This window comes from Condylostylus longicornis, unplaced genomic scaffold (assembly GCF_029603195.1).
Source record: "Condylostylus longicornis isolate FDR11 unplaced genomic scaffold, ASM2960319v2 ptg000148l, whole genome shotgun sequence".
NCBI classification, from domain to species: Eukaryota; Metazoa; Arthropoda; class Insecta; order Diptera; family Dolichopodidae; genus Condylostylus; species Condylostylus longicornis.
Genome location: NW_026578116.1, coordinates 198,614 through 226,362, shown reverse-complemented (window position 1 = coordinate 226,362; position 27,749 = coordinate 198,614). Strand labels below are relative to the sequence as shown.

Sequence of the window (27,749 nt, the reverse complement as noted above, 5' to 3'; positions counted from 1 at the left end):
AAACAGAAAAAAAAAAAACTCAATCATGTTAGTAGTTGTTATAAAGGTGAGATAATTTTTAACGTCAGCAATATTGTTAAATTAATGTCACATATGTACATAATATAGGTATGTATGTATGTATATATAGATTTTAATTTAGTTTTAAACTGTGACATTATCGTAATTGAATAATCGTATAAGATAAAATTAAAAACTTTTTGTATAAGTAAAAATTTTTTTGTCGTTGTTTTTGTTTATTTTATTAGCTATGTATATGCATGTATGTTACTGTTGCGTGTATTAATAAAGCTAATATAGATTAAATCAATAATTTAATAATCGAAAAAAAAAAGAAAATTAAACAAAAAATTGAAAAAAAAAATCAAAGTCGAAATTGGTTAAAATAAATAAATTTTAATATAATGAATCATTTTATTTGTTTGTGATTTAGGGTGACCATTTGTTCATAATTAAGTACAGAAAAAAGAACAGAGCAGAAATTGAATTTTCGTATAAACGACGACATTAAATATTTAATTTACAAAAATGCTAATTATTAAATGTGTTTTATAGGAAAAATGTCAAAATTTCGAAACTGCGAAAGGTGAAAATTAATGTGCTCCCTATATAAATTTCCGTTTAGTATGTAGCTTCTTGCCCTTTTGATTGTAAGGGCAACAAAATTTGCTTCAAAGAATGAATTTCTTAATTTTTAACTCTAAAAAGTTTATGACCTTCAAAAAATAGGAAACGTTTTGAAAATAATGAAAAAAATATCCTGTACAATAAAATTGGGACATATTATGCAATCCAAAAATTGAACAGATGGTCATAGTAGGATTAAGCGTAGTTTCAAAATTTTAAAGAATTTGAAATTGAAAGTTCAATTTTTTCAATAAAAAATTAAAAAAAAAAAAAGCGGAAAAAATTATTTTTTATTTGAAAATAAACATGAAGTAACATGATCATTAAAGTAAGCTTAAAGGAATGTCGTCAAAGAATATATATACATATAAACATATTTTATGTGTAAGTCGAAAGGTACATTACCATTGTATATGTAACGTATAAAAAAATTTAGGACGGGGTGTTAAGGGTAGGCAGAATATTCTATGGTAAAAAGAGGACAGCTTTCTTTTAAAATGAGGAAGAAATATTGTGGATTGTTCGGAAGCGTACATTGCTCAGTGACTTGTGACATTAGTTCGTTCTAAAGCACATAATTAATTTTGGTGAATAGAAATTTTCGTTTGTTTCCTAAATGCTTCTGTTTAAGGTATAGAGATGCTAATATTAACGAGAAAAAATAGAGTTGACCTTGTCAACTCTGTGATACCCGTACGAATGTGCGAATTAAGATGCCATAACTAACTATGGGACAGACTATGACTTTAAGTTGCCGTATTACGATAATAATTTATGCAAAATTTCAGTACTGTGTTTTTCAAAATACTGTGTGTGCCAAAGAGCCAAGCAATTTCAACGACTTTTATCAAACACATTGGCCCTACTAATATATTCACTTGTGTGAAATTTCAATACCATAGCTTTTATAGTTTCTGAGATATTGCTAAATAAATTTTGAAGTTGTAAGGCAGCTACCCGAACCGGTGCCCCGATCATGTCCAATTTAAATAGGGTTCTGGCAATTACTACAAAAAATTATTTGCGAAAATTTGGTGAACTTAGCTCAATTTATTTTTGAGTTATCGTTGGGACGGGCGGACGGACGGACGGACGGACGGACGGACGGACGGACAGACAGACAAAGCTAAATCAACTCAGAATTCGACGCTGATCAAAAACATACATTTGAGTCTATATCTAAGAACGTTATTTCTTAGCGTTACAAACGGTAAGGCAAATTTAGTATACCCTTCGAACATACGTTTGTACTGGTATAAAAATATGTATGTATATATATTGCTAATTTGATTGAAATACTTAAGTTTTTACATATTATTTTTTTTTCCAGTCGGAGACCGGGAACTTTAAGCATTCAAGTATTTAAATAAATAAACAAAATTTAAAAAAAATAAACAGAGAAATGTCTGCATATATCAATCGTAGGCAAATTTTTTTTGTGTTTTACGGGCAATTATTTAATATGTGAATATGAGTATCGGCCTTCCAAATTTCTTACATTACCTACTTACAAGAAGACATGACATTTTCAACTGACTTTATTGATCGTTTTATTTTGACAAATAAAAAATTTGTATGGATTTTTTGAAAAATTTTAATAGTTGCAATCGAATATATTTTTTTCTTGCTAGTAGAATGATTTGCCGAATTTTGAAGTTGAATGGGCCGCATGCTGCTAATGGATCGCATTTTGCTGACGGCTGGTCTACACATGATTCTAGTTTAAATTTAATTTATTTCTTGCTCTAAGCGTTATAAACTTTATTAAATAAGCAATTGAAAAATTTTCCCACAGCTTTAAAAAAAAATGTAGAAAAATTTATTTCCCACAAAGTTGATTGAACCTTAAAATTTTCGTTAAACTCAAACACTTTTAGTTAAAGAAATATTTTAGTGGGCATATTGCTAAAAAATTATTTACACAATTCGATTACTGCTTTTGATTTAAAATTATTTTAAAATTGCCTACGTTTCCTTCAAATAGAGGAAATTCTGTGTATTGGTCTTCACATTTATGTATATACTTTATGTAAGTATATTATGTACGTTAGGTATAAATCTTAAAATTAAATAATAATATTTACATATTTGAATTTTCTATATCTATATTATGGTGTTGAGATTAACAAATAATTATTATCATTTTTTTTTGACATACTTTGTATTTCGATTCGTTATGAATCATTTAACTTTCCTTAATTCCCATGCTGTCTGTATTTTATAATAATAATAATGACGTTATTATTACAAATATTGATTTTTAATCAATATTTAAATAAAAAGCCATTATCTTCACTTCGCAATTTAATTGTCAAGAATGTACACACATTATTAAATTAGAACTACATACATGAATGTATATCAATTCTATATATGTATGTACTTATGTATGTATGAACTATTCACAATAACATTTAACAATAAAATATCAGAAAATGTTATTGTGTGTTTACCAATGTATTAAACACAAAGTCAAAGTTTATTCGATGATTTCATTTTAATATTTTTAAGAATTAAAACAATAAAGTAAAAGTAAAAGCATTTTGACGTTTTTAATCGTTCTAAAATTTTAAAAAAATAATAAAAATTTATTGTGTATTTAAAAAATAATAATAAAATTATTTTTATATTGATAACACTGTATGGTAGGTTTAGGAGATTATGGGTAAAGATTAAATGTGTGTATTAGTGCATATGTGTGTGTACATAATAATGATCATGTCATCATAATAATAATTGTGAGAGAGTTATCATAAAAATAATAAGGAAAATAGGAAAATAAACACATAGTACTATTTTATTTTAGATTGATAACATAGAAGACAGCTTGGCACTTTAATTTTACAAATTCAAATTCTTAGAATTAAATTCAAATTCTTAAATTTATAATAAATAATTTTATAAAAATAATGATAAGGTTCACTTAAAATTCACTTATTTCTTAAATTATAAAGTGAACCAATTTATTGAATAATTATTCTTGTTGGATTATTGCATGATTTTAGAAAAATTCTAAAATCAAATAATGAAGATTTTCTAAATGTACGCTTTGATAATTCATTTTTAAGTAGTACATGAGGCGTTTCGCAGAACCAAAGTGCCCTAACCCTCATTCGAAAAATTTTTCCACAATATGTGGGTTGGGCCAAAAAAAATAACGGAAATAGGAAATATTTGTTATTTTTTGTTGATAAAATTAAATTTGAGACCCAATTTTATATATTTATGCATTTCTTACAAAAAAGCAAAAATTTTGGTAGTGAGGGTTTTTTTGGCCACTTTACTTTTGAGCCGTTCAGTTATTTATAAATTATTTAGCAACAATTTTGAGGCAGAAGTTTACAAAACGCATAATTATGCAACATCGCAAATATAGAAAAGTACATATTTGTGCCGGTAGATGGTTTTACATTTTTATATCGCAAAATAATTATGTAAAATCCAAAGAATGCTTTTAAAATGCTTTTATATCTAAAATAATATTGTATAGATGAGACATTTCAAAATTATTGTACTAAAATTGTTGATGAAAAATTTTTTATAATAATTCTCATAGATACTGTATATTTGTTATACGAATTATAATAATTGTAAAAATATTTTATATATCCAAGTACGTGACCTGAAAGAAAGTACGTCATATTGTAGATCACCTACTTATGAACATTCGTACTTGTATAACAAAAAATAAAAATACTTACAGTAATATTAAAATGACGTCCAAAGCACTATTATTGAATTCCATAATAAACGTCAAAACATTTACGGTTTCTTTACAGAACTTTTCAATATTGAGTAACATATTGAGTAATAACAATATTGAGTAATATTTTAATTATGTTTTATAACCATCTCTATTTAAATTTATCGTCATAAATAGAGAAATTAAATAATCTCAATTAATTTCTATAAATTATGCAATTAAATCATAAATTTTCAATATATTTTGTAATAAAAAAAAGTTTATTTTGAACAAAAACAAAAAAAAAAAAGAAAGACTCAATTTTAAAGCTCACAGATGTCATGAAACCTGTCATTTTTCAATAATTTTCAAATATATATAAATAAAAATTTATTACTTTATAAATTCTATAAATATTATAAAGATTTATTATCTATGTATAATAAATTAAAAATATAAAAATATTTGTTTTGTCGTTATAATTAAAAACACTTTAAAAATTTTCAAATTTTTATCACTCAATTTATCAATTCTAATATACAATCGCGTTCGTAATACAATTTAATACAATTCAAGTTGATCTAATTTTATAAAGCACACAATATGGCAAAGATTTCAAGTAAGATGAATTGAAAAAGAATCTCTCTACTTCCCAGCTGTGTAAATTATTTACGCAAATTAAACAAAACACTGGTCTTGTGTGTATATGAGAAATTAAATAAAATGTCTTAATTTTTATATAATAATTTTTTAAGTAGCTTAAGATTGAATTTGAATATCAAGTAATAATTTTGAAATGGGAAGCTTTTTTGGTTCTTATAAATAAAAAAAAAAGATTTTCAATTGTTAACCTTAACACTTTTTAAAAATCAAATGAAATTCTAATATTTATTTTAAATTTTATTTACTGTAATAATATTTGTTTACAATACAATAACCCTTCAATTTAGTTTTTACGGCACATGGAAATATTACAATGATGTATAAAGGAAGTTTTCCTGTAGAATAAAGTTAGCTAGAGAAAACGTTCACTTTGTTTTTAAATTAGTATGTTCGTACAGAGAATGTACTCGGTTCTCACTAATTTGTAGTTTGCAATGCAAAAATCGTAGTTGTCATGCAAAATTCATGGTTTTGAAGGGATTAGAATTGATCTTTCCGAATTAATTTGGGTTGTACCAAAAATTTTCCGCTAGATTTCAAAATATTTAAGTGTTTTTCAAAATTTATTCATCGACCAATTAAAAAGGTATTTAAATAGTTGTACGTAAAGTCCTTCTTTGACGAATATTGAGTAACAAATTTAAGCCATTTCTCAATTTTACTGGAGGGGCTACATTTAGTTTTTAAATTCATAGAAAAATACAGCAAACATTGGCATATTATTTACTTCTGAGTCGGTAATCATTGAAATATACATTTTCAAACTCATTGTTGGTTGAGACTACCTTTTAGATGGTCCAATCGAAGAGTCCGATATTGAGTCATTTTTTTCAATCGAAGAGTCCGATATTGAGCCAGGGTTACAGAACTGCAATCAATCCTAGATGATCATATATATAATAGATTTCACGTATAAATCTGCTCAAAGAAAATACTTTAAAGGTGTTCAATTGTATTGAAGCTTGACTGAAACATGAATTAAATTGCACATTGTAAAATTAAGTAAAAAATCAGAGTCACTGTATTTGGAAACTATTATATTATAATTATTATGAATGAATGAGAATGAATATCAACCATTTGAATAATAAAAATTTTTACTTTATACAAAAAAATTTATTACTTTAATGCAAGATTCAATTAAATTTTTTTTTTCTTTTATTTTGTTTGGTTTTTAATTATTTTAAATTTAAACAAGTTTTTTTCTTCCCATTAGGCTATTTTATTTCAAATTGATTAAAATGGAAAATAATTTTAAATTTTTTGAAGATCACTCGAAAATAAAACTGTTCTGGTGACTTAAATTTTAAGTCTATTTTAAAATGAAACGAATGAATGAAAAAACTAGAAATTAAAAGAACAATAAATTGAATTCATCAACTTGTTTTTTCTATTTCGAATAAATAAATTCTAATAAAGCAAAAATTTACTACTTATATTGAAAGACAATGAAGTCGCCTCTATTATTTAAGAATTTAGACACTGCGGGTGTCTTATTTTTCTGATTGAGAAGCTTTTTTTTAATTGTTAAATGATGAAAATTGAAGATTTTTAAAAAAAATTCTTTAATTTTTTTTTCTGAAGTCTTAATGGTTTATACTAATATTTTCGCTCTAGTAGTGTAGTATCCAATTATTCTTTGATTTAATTAGAACACAATTTTTTTTAATATTATATAATTAATGTTAATGTATACGAGTTAAAAAGAACAATTGTATCAAAAGATCAATCATATATGAAATTCAAATTTTTGTGACGTTAGAGTGTATTGTGTGTGATTTCATTATGCTTTATTAATGTGTCATATTTTAATTAAGCTTTGGTTTTTATAGGGTAAACTACCATCATATGGTATAAGTCATCTTACAAATAACCATATAAATTTGCATTAAAATATTCAGGTATGATGTAATACGACTTTGTGCATTTTGAATTGTTGAACTTGTTTGACAAGAAATTGGATTTCTATTATAGGAACATAAAATAATATTCTTTTTCTTTTTAGTGATCTAATTCTTATAAAATACTTGAAATTTAAAATATTTTTAATAAAAATAATAACAAGTTTTTTCCATGAAATTAATTAAGTTTCTAAAATATGCAAAAATTTCCTAAATTTCGGAAATGCTTTAAATAATGCGGAATATTTGATTAGATTTCTACACTTACATTCGACTCCGTACAAATATTGAATTGCTGCAGTCTGAAAAGTTCATTGTAATATCTCGAAAAATCATAAAACAACTTTGTTCCTATAAATTCATCACAGAATCAAGTTTTAGGAAATTGAAGCTTTAGACGCAATTTCAAATTGCACAACTATGAAATCTTTTTATTTATAAAAACGATGCTCTGCGATGCTTAGACGCTTTCGATTAACTGTGCATATCCTTAGATTTACTCATTCAGCATGCTTAAAAATTTAATTTCGTTTTTGCAGATCGCATTGGATACAATTAGGAAGGGTTATATGATAGCACCAAATTTCGGACGTCGAGTTTTCGGCGAAAAAGTACTTCTCCGTGGTAGGGAATCGTAAATAAACTATTTTTAGAGAGATGTTGATCTATGTGGGCTCACGTGTATCTCAAGTTCAGTTGAACCGATTTTGATAAAATAGTATATATATTATGTATATGAGTTTATTTTACACTTTCGCTAAGCTTGACAATATCCATTGCGTTCGGTTATTTGCTGATCACATTAGATTTTTTACACATATTTGTTTTCATTTTTTGAAGTTTCAAGCCTTCTACTGATAATTACAGTTATTCGCGTCCATGTAATTTAAAAAAGTGCAATTAAACTTTTATTATACAAACTCAGCGATTTTTAGTTCAACTCAATTTATATCCCTTTCTTTAGATGACCAAATAAACTTAAAATATTATGCATTCCACATACTCGCAAAATATTTTGAACATAACATTAACATTTACCTACATAAATACCTGCTTATAAATTTAAAATTTTTAAAATATTTTTTATTATCGGAAATTGCATTTAAATTTTTATAGCATGTTTATTAACACAAAATTTTTAATAATGATTATTTGTAAACGTTATTTTACATAAAATTTGCAACGCATTCTTTCTTTTTATTACAATATCCGCGTATCTTCCTAGGCATACATATAAATTACAAACATAACATTATTTATGCATGTATGTTGTATGCGTACGTACACAAAACATGCAAATATCTACCTACCTACTGTTTCATTCAAAAATTTGCTTCCTTTTTTTCTTGTTTTCTTCTTCTGTTGCTAAATGCATAAAAAAACATTTAAATTTTGCTGAATAAGAATAAAACTGTTCGAGAAACAAAATAACGGGTCAAAAATCAATTTTAAATATAATTTTAAATGTACAGTTTAATAAAAAATTAAAAAAAAAACAACAAAACAAAAACAAATTGAACAATTTTTATAAGAAATTATTAAATTTATCAAAACATTAATAATAATAGAAAGATTAAATAAAAAGAAAACAAGTTGAAAGCAAAATAAAAAAAAATTTAAATAAAAGAGAAAAAAAAATTTAAATTTTTTACGCAATTTTTTTTATAAGATTTGTTCGTGTGTGCGCGCATTTAATTCTTCAACCTTTTCCTCTTTACTTCTTATTTTCTTTTCTTTTCTTGACTTTTCTTTATTAATACGTTTTCGATGACGCAAGTTCCATAAATTTGGTCATTATTAAAGTGTTTTGATTAGGAAGAAATTGAAACTGAATTGAGGCTGACGGAAAAAAAGTATCTAAATTGAGGAGAGAGAAAGAAAGAATAATAAAGTAGCAGGGTTGCCATATTACTATACGATACTTTAAAAAAAGTTGAGTCAAATCAGTGGTTTGCAAAGTAGCATTTTTATCTTCAATAACACTGTTAAAAACAATCTATTTGAATTAATGTCATTCATATACCAAATTATTTAAAAAATATTGCATACTTTAAGGATGGGGGAAAAAAAAATTTGAGAGTCGATAATATAATGATAAAATTTAAGGGTTAAGATAAATAGTATATTTTGTTAGCTTGACATTTCCCGTTATTCTGTATTTATAGAAATTAGGAAAAGTTTACAGTTTCAGAAATATAAGGTGCCGAAAATTTAAGTTTAAAAATTTCGGGAGGCGATAACTTGATCAAGGTGGAAAAAAATTTTCTTTTAGCGAAATAAACTACATGTTTGTAGCTAACAGTTGAGATGACCAGAGCGGTGGTCAGACAAACACCACAGTGACAAGAATTTTCCTGTATTGCTTATTTAATTATTTCCAAAATTTTAACATTATTCATTCACTTTTTTCTGCGAAGATGACATTTTGACCTTTTAACCAATGTTACAAAACAGTTGAATAAGAATATTTTAGAATTTCAATTTTGAAAAATTAGGAATGTCATAGAAATGTTACCAAATTGCATATAAAGTTACCACGTTTAATAAAAAACTACCAAAATGGCAATCCTATTTAATAGCAGTAGTAAAGTAAATGATGAAAAGCGAAAAATAAGAGAGTTCAATAAAATGAAGGTGTGAGAGAGAAAAATTAAGCAAAAAAGAAGCAAAAAACAATAAAATATAATTTTACTTTAATTTTTATATAAAAAAAAACAGCAAAATAAAAAAAATTGAAACGATCAAAAAGCGCAAACCGCAAATCGTAACTACGTTAAAGCTTTAATTTCTTGATTCGTTTTAATTGAAGTTTTGACGTTAAACTATTAACATGATTTTGAACGGTAAAAACGCGCTGTGATCACGGTTAATATTTTGTGTTACTTTTTATTTTAATTTATTCTTTTTTATTTTTCGTCTTGTTTTTTTATGATCTCCGCTTATTTTTTTTATTTAGTTTAAAAAAACAATTTTTTTTATTGCGGTTTTTAAAGCTTGTCTTGAAATTTAAAATTTTTTTAGTGTTGGAAGAAAGTAAAAATATTTTTAATATTTTTGTGTTTTAAATTTTCTAATTATGTTTTTGGTGAATTAAAATCAGTAATATAAGATTAACAGTAAAAAAATGAAATAATGCAAGAAATTTTAAATTGATTAATTTGACAAAAGAAAAAAATTTTAATTAATGTGGAACAATTTTCGCTCAGTGTAAATGCTTTGAATTTGAAAATTAAAATTAAATAAAATAAATATCAAAATCAAATTTTTAAAATCTGGGATAAAATATTGTGTAAAATAAAATAAATAAAATAAATTGGAAAAAATTTTAAAATATAAAATAAAATATACTTAATATTAAATGCAAAATTTTTATAATTTGTCGCGATGAAGGAAAGGAATAATTTCAAACAAGGTTTGTTAATTCTGTTGCAGTTATGTGATTTTAATTTTTGCAGTTTTTACAAATATAATTTTGTTATTTTAGAACAAATTTTATTCAGAATAATTGACAATATAATCGCTATTTAACTAGTTTAAGTACATTAGGAAAATTCAAGAATAAGAAAATTTTCGTGGCAATTCGGCAGCGATAACACTTCGCTGTAAATCTGTCATTATTTCATAATGCAGATGCATAATCTTAATGTTCACGAGATTTATTATAGATTTTTCTGTTATAAGTTATAAATCATATATAATTATAATTAGTTTACGTTTTAATAAACGCTTAATTATAAATAAACACTAAATAGAAGAAATAAAGTGGAAATTAACAAGAAATAAAATCTACATACATTGTTTAACAATATCTTTATTGATACTTTGACAACATCTTCAATTTCCTTGATAAGTAGTTTGCGAAAATTAGCGCATCACATGCGGCGATTATAATACAAAAAAAAAATTAAATTTTATTTATCTGATCCATGAAAACCTTTAATTTTTGAATTTTAAACTAATGCGACTTGGTATTCGCTATTTAATTGTAAGTGAGCGAAAACGTTAAAATTGCATATTTCTAGGTACAACATATCATAATTTGATATTATGAATTTTGATATTACAGAAAAGAATTACTTAAAATGTTTTAGTACATTACAGTAAATAAATGTTTTAGCACATTTTAATTGAAAAACTTTTAGAAATGACTGTCAGTTAAAATTATTAGAAAAAAATATTTTGTTTCATGTAAAATTCAGGGATTAAACTTGTTATTGTTTAAAATTCCAAAGATAAGATTTTTTTTTTGCAATTATTAAATATTAGGAAATTCCTTACTCTTTCAACTCGAATACTTAAAAAATTTGAACTATCTCAAATAAAATCGGGGTAAAATTATCGGGTAAAATTCAAAATTAAATTATCATTTTGTAATTGAAAAGCTATTCATATAAAATAGTTAGTTATCAAGTTTTAAGTTTATTATAAAATTTTGTATTTAATTTTGGGCAATTAAAATAATTGCAGAATTCGGTTAAAGCCACTGATAATACCGTTTGCACACTCATTTTTTTTTCAAACACTAAATTTTATTGACTCTAAAAACCAAATCATATCTAAAGAATCTTTGAAAAATAACTTTCATCATAGCTTTTTTGAATCTGCAATTATTTTTAGTGACAAGAGACGAAATATTTTATTTCCCAGCTATCAAAACAGTTCAATCTTAGTACTAATCTTTAAATTTAGAATACAAGTAAATTTTCCATATTAGAATAAAAATTGAATTTTATGGCATAGGCAATTTAATGATAATAAAAATAAGACAAAGCAATAATAAAAAAAAGGTGCTAGAAAGGCAATTAATCAAAATTTTAATTATTTGTGTAATAAAAATAAAATAAGGAGGTAATAAAAATAGTAATAGGGAAAAAATTAACTTTACTTCAAAAATTCAATCAAAAATCTAGAAAAGAAAAAACCTTTATTTTTTGCCATTATGATCTTAAATCGCGATTACTTTTATGGTTTCTGTTGTTTGCTCCGATTTGTTATTACATTTCAAAGGGGAGGAATCGGTGGGTTTAGTTCAAAAGTTCTATTATGTTAATTTTTTTTTCTTTATCTTTATATATGTATAATTTCTCGAATTCATATAAACTTGGATTTTATAAAATACTAGAATATTTTATAACACACCTTAAAAGTTGATAAGCCCGATTTATGTGTGTTTTTTTTTCTTGTTTTTTGCAAAAAAATATGTTTATTAAGTATATAATATAAATTTAAAATGGGGTTGCCAACATTCGAAGAACAGAGAATAATTTTCCTAATAATAAGATTATAAATTTGTTTATTCTAGTTTCAAGAATGATTCCTTTATTGAAATAATGGAATTGTAATAGGAGGACATATTGTAGGGGTTAGGAATACCTTGAATTTCAAGAATTTTTAATAAAAAAGAAAAATCATGAAAGAAAAAGTCATGAATAAGACCGCTGCCTAGAAAGCTGTAGGTGACTGATTGGAGTCAGAAAAGTTTATTAAAAAATTTTTTAATACTTAAACATTTCTGCCTTATCTTGTTCCTTTGATTATGTCATCCATCTTTTCTGCATGTGTATGAAAAAATTTCAATTACTTATTCTTAAAAGAATCATGATAAAATATTGTTTATAATTAATTACACATTGTATTGGTTATTTTGGCCATTTTAATATTATTTTGAAATTTTTGACATCACTGAATTAAAATTTGAATTTGTTCAATAAATTTCAGGGAAGTTTTTAGTATAAATGGACAATATTACCTGACAGAGTTCCAAGCGACATTTTAATAATATAATATTGCTGTACTTACTTACTTATTAATTAAATCTGATTATTTTTTCTTGTGATTGTCATATAAATACGGAATGCTTCCGGATTACGGAATTACGGAATGTGATTCTTAGTCCTAATTTAATAATCATACAAAAGTCAAGTATTTTGTTTGCTTTTGTATTTTGGTACATTATGTGAGAAAAGTATCGATGTATTAAAATTTAATATTGTGAATGTAAACCATGACATTAAAATTGTTCCAATAAACTAATTTTGATTATAAATAATTTTGTGAACCAAATGTATCAATTTTAAATATAAAAAAACAAGTGACCAAAATTTTAATAAATATTAAATTACAGGTGATTGTACTCACCTATAATAATTTTTTTTTTGTTTCGTTTTGCGCATTTATGGTAAAACAATAAAACACTTAATAATTTATTTTTTAAAATTTAATGTGTAATTTAATCGGTAAAAAATAAAGCAGAACATTTCAATTTTTTTGGATTTTCATAAATGGTTCAGTAGTTTTTTGTGTCATATTTTGTTTGTTGGTCATGTTTTTTTCTCCCTTATGATTTATGATAAAATATAACAATTATGCAGATCTTATATATAGAAGTACTCATTTAAGAAAATATTTTTGTTGTTGTGTTTTAATAAGTCACGAAACAAATAACAAGAACCGAACCTAATAATTTTTTTTTTGGAAAAAATTTTTTGAGAAAAAAATTAAGAATATTAAAAGAAAATTAATATTTTACTGTTATTTTTTTCAGTGGAAAAAATTCAATTCAAAAATATTCTAGTTATAGCTAAAAACAGGAAAGTAAGCTGTGTGGCTTAAGTGTAATTTATACTATTATTTACAATATATTTGATTTAAGTTAAAATTTTCTTGGTTCAATAATTTTGGCTTGCCAGTTGTCAGGTTTGATTTTTTCTTTTTGTGTTTAGGACACTAAATTTGAATTGAACTTATAATTGAGATTAAAAGCTAAAAGATTTTAAATATTAAGAATTTTTTTATTTGACGGACACCCAAAATCTATGAACCAAATCTCATTTATGTACAAAATCACATATATTTTTTTCATAATACATAAATGTATTTTCCGAAATAGAGAGTTTCCTGTTCGCCTAAGTTAATTGTTTATTAAGGGGAGATTTTTGTTATAGAGAGTTTATCTTATAAGGGAATTCTAAAGCTACTGTTGAGTTGAGTTCTAATACAAACATTTCAATTAAATACATTTTATACTTAGTACATTTTCTATTTATGACAATAAGAAGCTGTTTAAAAATTTTCGTTCAAATTAACATGTTCCGTGTTCAAAACGAATAACACTAAATTCGTTTATTTGAACGAATACCAACTAAAAATTAATTAAATATCGTAATTGAAAATGCCTCTTTGTTGAAAATTTCATAGACTGTAATCAAATTGTAGGCAGTTAAAAGTTATAAACTAGTATTTTAAGTAATTCTTATTATTAAGACCAAAAATGGAAACGCCGACATTATTATTTTATGATTTTACACTATTATTCTTAGAAAAGTTATGATTTTTGTAAAAGTATACAAAAAATTATTGAGTTTTGTCAGCACAGTAAATGACAAATCACTTTTGAATTCTAAATTTGTAATGATTCACATACTATACAGAAAGTAAACTACTTAAGTATTAAGTATTTATAAGGTTAGTAAATTTACGATATTGTATATTTTAAAATCATTGACTCATATGACATGATTTTTTGCTATTTTATATTTTTTTTGTATTACTAATCTATCGAAAGTGTTAAATAATAAAATACGAGCAGTAGCTAATAAGGTTGGTCAAAGTGTATACTTTAAAAATGTAGTTTTATGGTTCTATAAAACATCAGCGTGCGATATGCGGTAAATTTTACAGAAAGAGTTTTGCAATATCTTAATAAATTCGGTTTGCAAAAAGATTTGGTCGATATATTTGCATTAGAGGCGATTTCAATTTAAAATTAATTATCTGCTATAAATAATAATTAGATTAAAATATGCAATAATAAATTTTTTGTTTTACAAGCCGAACTGGCGACATTAATGCAAAAATTTATTTGTATAATTTTATTATAGTTTTTTTTTATATAATTAAGAATTTGTAATGAATTATTAAAATAACAAACTTTAAGAAGAATAATTAAGTTCATTATTATGTTAAATGGAAATCTTCGGCAAAATTACATAGAGAAATTCTACGAAACTTATAAAAAAAATTATCACAATTTAAAAACAAATTTATTCAAAGTATAACAAATAAGTACTTATTTGCTTTTTACAATAATTCATTAATTATTTTAAGTTTATTCTATGATTTATTTATTATTTGAATATAACACTTAAAATTCATAAGAAATTTGTTACAAAAATTTTATTGTTATATTCGGAATTGTTTGAAGATATTGTAAATTTATGAGCTTATTTTAATTATTTGTAATACATAAATCAATTTGATATAAAATTCGTTCTGAATTTATAGTGAAACCATGTATACCGGTAATTGGTCGGCTGCCTCAAATAAAATTTGCTATAGTACAGGAAGCTACCGAGAAATCAATTAAAATTTAAAAATTGTTGGATTTTTTTCAAGAAAGCATTCTGATTTTTTTAGTACGTTACGAGCAAGCATTAAGATTCAAGTTAAGCAAGATAGATAAGTCAAAAATTTTATGATATATCGGTTCTGTAAATTTTGCTGAACAACTTTCTAATAAAATCTTTATAAATAAAGAAAAATTTTTCCCTATTTAATGCTTAATTTTGTATAATATCGTAAAACTATAACAGTTTAGACACAAAACGCAGTATAAATAGAATTGTTATATTTACAATATTATATCTGTTATACTGCTAATTTTTTAAGAACAGGTAGAAGATTATGTAACAATAGGAATTAATTTGTTTTCTTTATTCTGTCACGTGTTGTTTTATCATTTAGAGAATCTTTCACTGAACCTTTGCCAAAATGTTCACCTTTTTTTTTAAAAAAACTATTTAACAAAATTAACTGTTATACATAATATATAAGTTCTTTTAAGAATATTGATTAATGACCATAAAGATAATGGGGTCATAATTTTCTCCTTTATCTAAAAAAAAAAATGGCATTGGTGTTTCCTTTTTATCAAATTATTGGCAACACTGACCATTTTATACAGGCGAGAAAACAGACCATTTTATGAAGGGTGAAAAATTTCCTTTAGAATAAAATTTTCATTCTCAATACGAATCTGTTACGTAAGGTAATTAATTTCTTACTGCATTTTTTATTTGACATAACCGAATTATGTTTAGACAAACTTTGTCTCTTTAATCTACATACTAAGATCAAATTTATTTGGAATTGAAATTTTTAATTATTATGTTCGAAAATTCGATAAGAAACATTTGCAATGCCTTCTCCTTGTATGAGATTAACAAAACTCTTCCAATAAATTTCAAAAACATATACACATACATACAAAAACTATAATTAATTTACCGAAATATTTCAATCATAGCTTATAATTCGACACAAAGAAAGTCAAACAAATTATTTTTTTTTTTATAAATCAAAAATTCATGTTTTCTATAATCAAATTTGCTTTTTTTTGCCAACAAGATGTTAAAAAAATTTTTGTATTTTTCTTCCGAGAACTTCTTTTTATTAATTAATATTATTAATAGAAGCGAACTATATGTATATGTGTCTACATAACTGACATATTCTTAAACATATACTTAAGTACATTTTTAACCACAAATTTTAACAAAATATTTTTGTTAACATTCTTGCGCTAATTGAAAATTTCATCAAAGTTAATTAAAAATACTTAAACAAAAACAAAATATTTCGATTTTTTTTTTAATCTTAATTATCTTACAACTCATTTAAACTAAAAATATTTTTATGTATGTACGTATGTATGTGCAGGTACATAAGTAGTTATATCTAAAATATTTATTTACAACTAGTGCAGTTTATTTACACTGTGTATATGTGCACATGTAGGCACTTACATTCTGTATGTTAAGCTAAAATAACATTTTATTGAAGATCAAATCAATATTAAAGATAAGTTAGTACAGTTTATTGATTGAACGACCTTTTCAAGGTCGAATTTAGAAATTTATTAGTTTTATCAATTTTGAAAGGAAGTTTGAACAGTTTTTTTTTTTATAGATCAAAGATAAGCTACAATTTTCTTATAGGTTTATGTGTTGTGATTCATTTTGTTTAATACTGTAAAAATAAAACTCAATTTAACAGAATTTTAGTTTGTTCCATCATCGATTATGCTATACATGTGTAGTAGCTTAGATTCTTAAGAAAATACTTATTTAAAAATTCCGGTTATTCTAGATTATTTTCGAAACTTAAATTTATGGTTGAGATTAAAAGTTATTCTTTTGATATACGATTTTTATTAATTGTTATAACTGTTATAATTTCCAAATTTCTTGGGAATTTCGAAATAGAATTTTGTTAATCTTCCATTGCACGTTCCAAAATTGAAAATATATTTTTATATGAATTGATTGTATTTAATAAGTTTAATGTTTTTGAAAAAAATTCAAATTTCCTTTATTCAATTAGAATCTTCAATTACCTTCGAAATCTTTTATAACAACATAGAATAATTAATAACAAATTTGCTAAACTTTTTACAAAATATTCATAAAAGAGTGAAAATAAACATAAACGATAAAACCCCTCAAGTTTTATTAAAAAAAAAATTTACATTAAATTTTAGTTTCACCTGGTTCTATAATAATTTGAGAGTTTTTTTTTTGTTTGTTTTTGTTACCAAGTAGAATAATTTGTGTAATGATGCATTTTTTTTGTACTAAATTTTTATAAAACTTCTTTTCATGTTTATTTTGCTTAATTTTATGAAAAAAATTCATCAAGCTCCTTGTATATGGTATTGAAATAAACAAGGATCGTCTGCATGCATAAAAGTAAAACAAGAATGAGTCAGCCTGCACTGAGAACAATAATTGGTGAGAATTTTGGTATTTTTTCATTCAAAAAGAGTGTAAAAGAAAATGAAAGAGTTATTTGAGATTTTAGCAAATTTTTCAATTTGAAAAAAATTCGAAAATTCGAAATCGGCCAAAATGGCGATAAAAACCACTCTGTCAAAATTCAAACTAAATGGACTCTTATAATAAATTGCCTAATAGAGGAGACCAATTTTACTTATTTGACTTTTTTTAATTATTATTTTAGTATTCTAGACTTTTAGTATTCTAGACTAGATTATTTTGTGACTTCTAGGCTTAATGACTTGTTTTGATATTTTAAAAAGACATGATCAGTTAAAAAAACTTTTTATTTCAGACAGCTATTTTCTCTTATGTTCACAGTCTCTAAGTGAATTGCGACTCGAATACTTAATAGAGCCATGCTTTCCGATTAGAATTGCAATAATCGGAAGAATTGTCCTGAACATAACAACAATACCTGTAATTTTAAATTATCATTAAAATCTGTAATTTATAGCAGTCAGTTTGTAATTTTTGAAGAGAAAAAAAAATACTCTTCAATTTCGTTTCAATTTATCAAATAATTCCAACTCAGTGGTGAAAAATAGGTGAGAAATAATGTTACCGTAAATTTGGTAAGAAAACAGGAGAGAAGCAAATTAAATTTAATTGTTTTATTAACTATTTTTCCTTCAAGTCTTAAGGGGGTAGAACGCTACAAAAAAAAATTAAATAAAAATATAAAATTCTTGTTTTTGGTTAATTTTTGCAATACTTATTTAGCTCTTGTCAGTCAGTTTAGTTTTCATGCACCTGCAACATTTTCTTTTAATATTTTTTTTGTAAATATTTTCGGTTGTAAGAAGGTCATAAGATTGAACTTCATAAATTTTTGATAAACATATTTTTATTTCTTTTTATTCTCTTGTCGTGTGCAATACAAAATTAATGCACGCTCTTTACTCTTCTGATACTGAAAATATTTAAGAATTTCAGGAGCACATGATAGCATTAATGAATTTTTTTGTTACGATTTTGTTTTAAATTTTTTTCAGAATTCAGAAAGAAACTCCAAAAACTTTCATATAAAACAAGGAATCATCAATAAAATATTTTTTTTTTCTGCTTAAAATATTTTTGTGCTTCACAGTAAATTCATCCTTTATCATAATTTTTAGTGCAAGGATAGTGCAGCAGAAAAAAAAACAAAGAGAGATCAAAATAAAAATTAAAGAAAAAAAATATTAAAGGTGTTCTTTTCCTTTCTCTTTCTCTTTCATTCTTGTTCTGTTCTGTTGTTTGAAGCTATCAAAATACACAATTTTCAATCGTACATTAAATTGATGAGGTTGAAGAGTTTTAAAAAGTGCTTAAAGAAAAAAACCGAAAAGAACAGGTGGTAAATTTATAAAATTTTTTTTGAATGAAAAGAAAAAAGTTGATACAAATCGCAATTTTTTTTTTATTGCAAATTAATTATAAAAAAGATGGCTGATAATTATTTTAGGTTCTTAAATTTGGGAGAAGGGAAAAAATAAATGCAAACAAAAGAACGGAAAAATGGTAAAAAATAAAATGTGCAATTCAGTTAAAATTAATTTATTATGCAATTCATTAAGACTTACAAAAAAAAAAAAGATCGTGGTAATTAAGTAAACGATCAGAATATAAATTTAAAGACGAAGCATACTTACAATATTTCATGATTAAAGATCTAATTAAGAATGTTGATTATTAATTGATTTAAGTACGGGAAACACTGTTGTTTCCTTATATGGTGGATGAAGCAAAAATTATTGCTCAAATAATACACGCGATCGTTGATTTTTATTTGACTATGAAAATATTTTGTTATAGTAAGTATTGAAGATTATTTGTAAATTGAATGGGATTTGTGCCTTACATTACAATTTAGTAATGTTAGAATAAGTAAATACCTAATATTACTATGAACAATTTATGGTACACTTAAAGTAGATACCCCGTAAAATTTTCGGACTTTCTTTTAATACCTAGAAAATTGTTTTGAAATGGAACGTTTACAAGAAAATATATGAATACGTAATATTAACATGATTTAATCTGGCATTCATATATGTCAGGTTCAGAGAGAGAATATTTTTTCGAGTTCCGAACTAATAGATTCAAATTTCGGCAGGATAAGATCAAATTTATCTTAATTATTGAATTTATAGTTGAATGAGTTAAATTAATGAATTAATGAATAAAAAATGGGAAAATTATTTTCCCCATTTTTCGAATTTATAGTCTAAACTTGAATTTTAGACTAAAAACGCAAATTTGAAACCAACAAATATTTTATTTGACATGGGCGGACCGATGTATTTTAAATATTGTAAAGAAAGCTTTTTTGCATTGTTTGGGTTGGGGTAGAAAAATCTGGATATACAAACACTTGTGTGAAATAAATTGAACAAGATTTTCAAAAATTGGAGTCAATTCCAATTGGAGCCACGTTTAAAATTCTTTTATTTTCATTGATTGTAATACAGAAATAATTAATATTTTTATAAGAACTTATATAAAATTTTTATTAAATGTAGTAACAACACTATATAATTAATTAATTTTTGTTTTTTCTTCTTTTTCAGGTGTGTATTCAAATTTATGTATAAAAGATGAAACATTATTAAAGTAAGCCAATTATTTTCTATTATATATTTTAAAACAACAATAAACGCCGCTCTTAACACTTACAATTTATATAACAATATTAAGATTTTAAGAATTAAATTCCTTTTCATTATAATGTCAGTGTTTCTTGTAATTTGTCTTTACATAATGTGATTTTTAAGCCTAATTTTTCAATGTTCCTCAATTCTTGTATGTCATAACGCTATTATTTAATTAACTCTGTATAGGTACCTTTAATATTTTGTGTAGTTCTTACTCAACTTTTAACATTTATTTTGTTTTAATTGAAAAAAACAAATATGTCAAAATCCAGAATGGAAATTTTTATGTTTTTACTTGGGCCTGCTTCACATTCCAATACAGAACGGAGCTAACAAGAATGGTAGCAAAAAAATTTTTGTAATATATGGTGCTGACATCATTAGGTACACATTATTTATTATTTTATGAAAAATTGATCTTTTTTTTTTGTCTCTCTTTATGTATACAATTGAAGTCTTGATTAAATCACGATTTCTCAATCGCTATAATCATGACAATATAAATTTACGCTTAATTTTGCTACTTTAAAATCAAATAATTTTATAATAAAAAAATGAGGAAATGAAATATTTTATAAAATCATAAAATATTGTAATAATGAAAATAAATAATTTTTGTTTTAGAAAAAGAAAACTGAGTAAAAAATAAAAAACTCCCCCAGAGGCGATTCTTTTAATCCGAAATAAAAAATTCTGATTTTGCAAAAAAAATTAAAGTAAAATCATGTGTGAAATTCATAATACATACGTGTTTATCTTTTAGGCGAAAAAAAATGAGAATAACATAAGCGAAATTCTAATTGTGTAAGAACAAAATGCGAAATTTCTCTGCCACATATTTTGTCTTTCTTTTTCGTTATTATTGAACACTTCGATTTGGTGTTTACTGTTAGCTTTATGAATAAAGATTGTAATATAAGCCAGTCATTTTGGTTTAATTAAATTTATTGAAAAATTTCAGTTTTTAGCACTTTTCCAAAAATTTTTTGAAAAAAAGTGCTTATTAGTTTCACTCTGTCCGTCCGTCCGTCCGTCCGTCCGTGTGTCTGTTTACAAAACTTCTACATTCTTAAAGATCGAAAGCTGAAATTTAATACGTACATAGATCTTTACTAGATACTTATTTTCGTAGAACAAAATTTTTACCTATCTCCCCCCCTATAGAAGTTATACCCCCCTAAAGCACTAAAAATGGCCTATTTTAACTATTTATTGCAATGAAACCATAAGCATTTTTGAAATTTTTCAAACGCAGAAAGGCAGTGGCTTGCTTCCCCTACCGCGGTATACTATAGCTAAACTTTAGAAAAACAAAATGGCCGTTCAAATTTACCGTTATCTGCAGTCCTTTTTTTCCAAATTTTTGATGTCGTTTTTCTTCTAGACCCCAGCCTGTAGAAGCTTGAAATTTTAAGAGCTTTTAGACATTAACAAGTAGTTCATTTCGTTAGAAGAAAATTTTTTTCTATCTCCACCCCCTCTCAAGTTATGGCCTCTTGAAATTTATAAAATTTGCATTTTTGACACCTTATATTTTTGAAACCGCAAGCTTTTTCAAATTTCTATAAACGCAAAAAGTTAACGGTAAATTCCATGACACTAAAAAATATAATTATTTTTCTTAACTCACACAATTAACCCTTAAAATCGAGCATTATGTTAACCCCTGTTTATATTAATTTTTGCTTTATTTTAAAGACTGCATAAATGGTTCATCCTAAATATATGCAATCCTAGAAATAGTTTCGTTTATAAATGAAAATAAATTTTAATAGTGTGGTGGATATACATAGACTATTTTTAAAAGCAGTATTTTCACTTGTTGAAGGGAAAAGTGCTACAATACAAACCATTGGTTTGACCCAACTTTATTGAAACATGTGCCTAATGTGAAACGCAATAAAATAGAAAAATTGAATTTATTGTGTTTAATAAAGAAATATTGTAGGGGAATTTTGAAAAAATAGTTCTTAAGGTTTGAATTGCGAAGCTTTGAAATCTTCATGTAAAAATTAAAAGTTGGGCTAAAAAAAACCCGTAATTATGTATAGCATTAATTGAAAGTACACACTATTTTTAAAGAGGAGCACCTATAAAACTAATTGAGAGTCGGAAATTTAAAACTTGGTAAGCTCGAGAAATTGTCCAATATTTTTACATTTTATAAAAGTTATAATTAAAAATTGTTGAAGAAAAATTAGAATAAGAACTGTTACTGTCATTGTTTCCCTAATTAATAAAATTATATATAGTAAATAAATAACATATGTACACAGTGCCGAATCTACTACATACGTTATGTATAGTAAGCATTTACAATGAGAGTCAGAAAACAATGGTGCCATTGAAAACTTTAAAATAAAACTAAATTTTCGAAAATAAAATTTTTTCCAATACTTCAACAATTTTTTCCCATTACGTGTTTCCCAAAAAAACTCTTTTTCTCTATTTAAAGTTAAATTAATTTGAGAACATGTAGCTATATGTATACAAACATTGCTTGTTGAAAACTTAATTCCAGGCTTTAATTCTATGATTAATCTTGCTTTCAGCATGATAAAGTTACAAGAAAGTGATTATTATATGGAATGGTTATTATATATTGTGTATTTGAAAACGTGGTGGGGTAGGGCGCTGTAAACCGGGCCTGTATGTTTATAGCTATACATATGTGTTTCCGTTATTGAAGCTTTTGACGGTAATACTGGTCTTCCGAGATTCCGGGATTTTTGATTTTTTTTTTGCCCTGCAATTGATTTTTTTTGGTACAATGGTAACTCTAATTGCAAAAATAATCAAAATCATATTTATTATTAAATTTATTTCATGAACTCTGTTGATTCAATATTTTAAGAATGCGTGTATATTACCTTTAGAATACTGCAAAAAAAAACCGAAGAGAGTTTAAGAAATCGAAAATAAGAAACGAAAAAAAAATCAAAAAGAACACTGTAAGAAAAAAAATGATCGCGGAAATCGTGATAGCGTACGCGCTTTAATAGCAAATTAAAAAGGAATTACAGAACAAAAAAATATTTTTTTTTTTTGAGATTTAGCAATAATTACCTGTAATTCAGCTTTAATTTTTCGATTTACATTTTTTATTTGTTGTTTTCTTTACAATAATCTTGAAGTTGAAGATTTATGAAAAATGGAAACAAAAATTTAAAGTAACTGCGTGTGTATGTTTGTAGATCCTACCACATTCGTTAATTTTTGAATCACTTGGCTGTAAATTTGAATTTTAAATTGAAAAATAAAATTTCTAATAAAATATGTAAAAAAAAAAAAAAAAAACGAAAAACGTGGTCGTTGAAGAGAAGTGCTGGACATTTTTTTCTTTACCTTTTAATGAAATTAAAATAATTCGCAAAAATACGCGTTCTGTGTGTGTGTATCGTCAGCCTGAGAACTTTTATTTCCTTTTATAATCGCGATCATCACAACAATACCAACAATAACAAATTCAGCAATAATACTGAAAAAAAAAACAAACAGCAACAATAACAATTGATGTACAGTAAATTAGGGTCAACGACATTTTAAGAATTTCTTTTTCTCTTTTGTTGTTTTTCTGTTTATTGTTTTTTTTTTACAAAATAATAAGAAATTTGCAAATTCAACTCAACAGTGATAAGCTTTTTTTTTCTTGTTTTTTTTTTAGTAATTTTTTTTTGTATTTTAATGGTATTTAGAGCACAACATCATCATCAACATATCATCGAAATTTGTTGTGCTGACTGCTGATCATCAGTCAACAAAAAACAAAAAGTTATGGCTGGCTTGGTTAAAACAAAGTTGAATTGAAAATGTGAATACCAAGTGTTGCCGTCTTTTATTGAATTGTTTTAATAAAAGAGCTTTAATATTAATTTTATACTAAAGCATTTTATTCGAATATTTTTAAGAATTCTAGAAAATTTAATATCGCCGGCAAAATTGTTATATTATGAAACTAGCAATATGTGCTTTTGTAATTTACATTATATTACAGTTTTGTGGGCGGTATAATACAATATTTTTTACTTATATGTATGTATGTGGCTATATTATATCGTAAATGGCTGTAGATTCTTTTAATCGCATTTTGGACATTTTTTCGAGCAAAATTTTTTAGCCATTGCAGCTAAAATTACAATTAATTAATTTCAGCTTTAATTACAATTTTTTTAACCAGATTTTGGAAGTCACAGCGTTTGAACTTACTATAATTTCGATTTATTGAAAAAACGGGTAATTTACATGATTTAGTATTAATAAAGAATGATTTGTCATTTACACATCATGCGAAATCGGAATTTTTTTTTGGGGAGACACGGTAACACTAAATGATTAATATCAGCATATTGTAATTTTACTGTTTGAATTTTACTGAATTGATTTAAATGTTAAATTTTACGCATTTATTGTATTCAAATATACACACTAGCGGCTTATAATTTGCATATTTTTTTTATACCCGTACGAACGTATGTTCGAAGGGTATACTAAATTTGCCTTACCGTTTGTAATGCTAAGAAATAACAGTGTTAGATATAGACTCAAGTGTATGTTTTTGATTAGCGTCGAGTTGATGTAGGTTTGTCTGTCCGTCTGTCCGTCCGTCCGTCCGTCCGTCCGTCTGTACCAGCGATAACTCAAAAACGAATTAAGCTAAGTTCACCAAAGTGCCAGAACCCCATTTAAATTGGACATGATCGGGGTACTGGTTCGGGTAGCTGCCATATAATTTCAAAATTTATTTGGCTATATCTCAGAAACTATAAAAGCTATGGTATTGAAATTTCACACAAGTGAATATAATAGTAGGGTCGATGTGTTTGATAAAATTCGTTAAAATCTTTTGGTTTTTTCTGGTAGCTGCCATACAACTTCAAAAGTTATTTGGCTATATCTCAGAAACTATAGAAGCAATGGTATTGAAATTTCACACAAGTGAATATAATAGTAGGGTCGATGTGTTTGATAAAATTCGTTAAAATCTTTTGGTTCTTTCTGGTAGTTGCCATACGACTTCAATAGTTTTTTGGCACACACAGTATTTTGAAGAACACAGTACTAAAATTTTTCGTAGATTAATATGGTAATACAGCAACTTGAAGCCATAGTCTTCCTCATAGTGAGTTATAGCATATTTATTCGCACATGGGATAAAAAATTCGTACGGGTATCACAGAGTTGACAAGGTCAACTCTATTTTTTCCCGTTTTAATTTAATTTGCCGATTTATTTTAAACTCATTGAAGTTTTCGTATAATATTATGTAGAAATCTATAATTGAGATTAAGGGTTTTTTGAAGAATTCTTTTATAAATAAAAAAAAAAATTAAATGTAAAAATTTTATTGAAATAAAATTGAGCAAAAAAAAAATTAAAATTGCAATATGGAAAAAAAAAAAAAATTGTACTAAAATTTCAATTTTAACATTATTGTTTGTAATTGAGTGTGCAAGTGCCTCTTCTTGAAATTCCAAACCAATTAAATTAAACATTTTATAATATAAGCGACGCTTGCATTTACATTTACAATTCAAACTTTCACAAGCGTTTTTACGGACCCAAATTCTATAAAATCAAAAAATAAAAGAAATTGAATTTAATTTCAAATAAAATTTACAAAAAACAAAAACATTAATAAATTTTCTACCGTAATTTTCTTTTTCGCACAAAATATTTTTCAATTCAATAAAAAATTTTCATCAATAAATTACAGTAATGTTCGAATTTTGATTAATTCTTCGAAAAATATTTATATTGGAGCTAATAATATGTAAAAGCACTTGTGTTTATTTGTATGAGAATATGAAGAATATACGGTAAATTAATTGAGAGTTGAGATCGTATATAGAACGTAACATATTGAGAAGAATGAGAATTGATATTTAATTTAGGAATTGCTTTAATTTTTTTTTTTTTTTGGGTTTGCTAAAATGACTTTCAAAATTTAAGACACTTAAAATTATTTTTGGTTATATTTAATTGAATATATGAAAAATCTCGATAAATTTTTGCTAAAATATTTTATAAAATGAAAAAAAAAAATTCTGAAATCAATAATTTTTAAAAGGTTAATAATCTCTCTAGCGGCCTCTTTTGAACTTTAGATTAAAAATAATTACTAACTTTTAATCTTCGGATTTAATAATTTTAATTGAAATTTTAATGAGAATTTAAAAAAAAAAACAATACCTACTTAGTTTAAAAATCTTATGGAAAATTAATTGTAATTTAAGAATTCAATGTACTCAAATGAAAATTAAATTAAAAAAAAATTTGAATTTAGTGCTTCTTCTTAAGAGCTACTTGTATTACGTGAAAATCTTAATAACTAAGACTATACATAAGAATTATTTTTCTAATCTTAGTTATCAAATCAGACTTATAAAAAAAAACATTGCTATAAATAACAAAAACTAACTAAATATTTTTTACGATATTAGAATAATGTTATAATTTTAAGTGGAAACTGAAAATTACAAAAGAATATTAGAATTTTTAAGAACTTTAACTAAAATAAAATTTTTTTCCAGATAATTTTTTGTTATCGTATAATAATAATATCGTATAATAAATTCTAAGATTTAATTTATCGCAAATAAATTTTTGACGTATTGTAATTGTAATTTGAAATTTTCGTCTATTGGAAATCGTTCATTTCTTCTGGCGTAGTTGTATATTAGGAACTTTAACCAAGTTGAACAGTTTTATAATTTTTTTTCAATAGTCATGTAAATAAGACCCATAATTCCAATATTGAGGTTTATTCTATGAAGCAAATCATTATGCACATTAATCAATTGTATGAATTGTATCCAGAAGTACTATTCAAATTTGTGAAAAATAATAAGATACCAAGCAAAATTATTAAAAAACAAAATGAAAAATGTTTTCATTCCGTAAGTTGCTATTTAAGGTCTATTCAAATTAATCATTAATTTTTCTTTTCAAAGGATGAATAGCGAATTTCGTTTTTGTAATTAATTGATGCAACAAATGAAATTGAAAGCTGCGTTTTTTTAACAAGAAAAAAAAAAACTGATAGCAATAAGTCAAAATTTTTATTTGATTCATTTTAATTGGCGGTTAACCTAAACGTTTCTAAATATGGGTTTACATTTAATGATTGGTTTATGTTAAAAAGAATGTTAAACAAAAATTAAAAAAATTACAAATTTTATGAAAAATATTATTTGTGGTTTTATAAAATATGGTTATAAGGTAGCTTTATTTTAATTTCAGGGTATAAGCAAATAATGAGAAAAAAGTATTAAAGAAAACCATATTTAACGCAATTTCCTTCTCGAAACTATCAAATTACTTGGATGAATATACAAAAAAAAATTCTTATAATAATCTTAAATAGAAAAATTATAGAAAACAGAAGCTGTTGGTGCATACATTTTTATTT

General features: G+C 24.7%; 1 protein-coding gene across 1 annotated transcript in view; it reads left to right on the top strand.

The window, feature by feature from the left end:
* Nucleotides 1-10,145: 10,145 nt before the first annotated feature.
* LOC129615797 (serine-rich adhesin for platelets) overlaps nucleotides 10,146-27,749 on the top strand; it is a 52,057-nt gene continuing 34,453 nt past the window's right edge. The window contains exon 1 of the mRNA XM_055531166.1: nucleotides 10,146-10,285. Within this exon, the coding sequence (XP_055387141.1) occupies nucleotides 10,258-10,285 (28 nt within the window). The 5' untranslated portion in view covers nucleotides 10,146-10,257. The remainder of the gene's footprint in view (nucleotides 10,286-27,749) is intronic.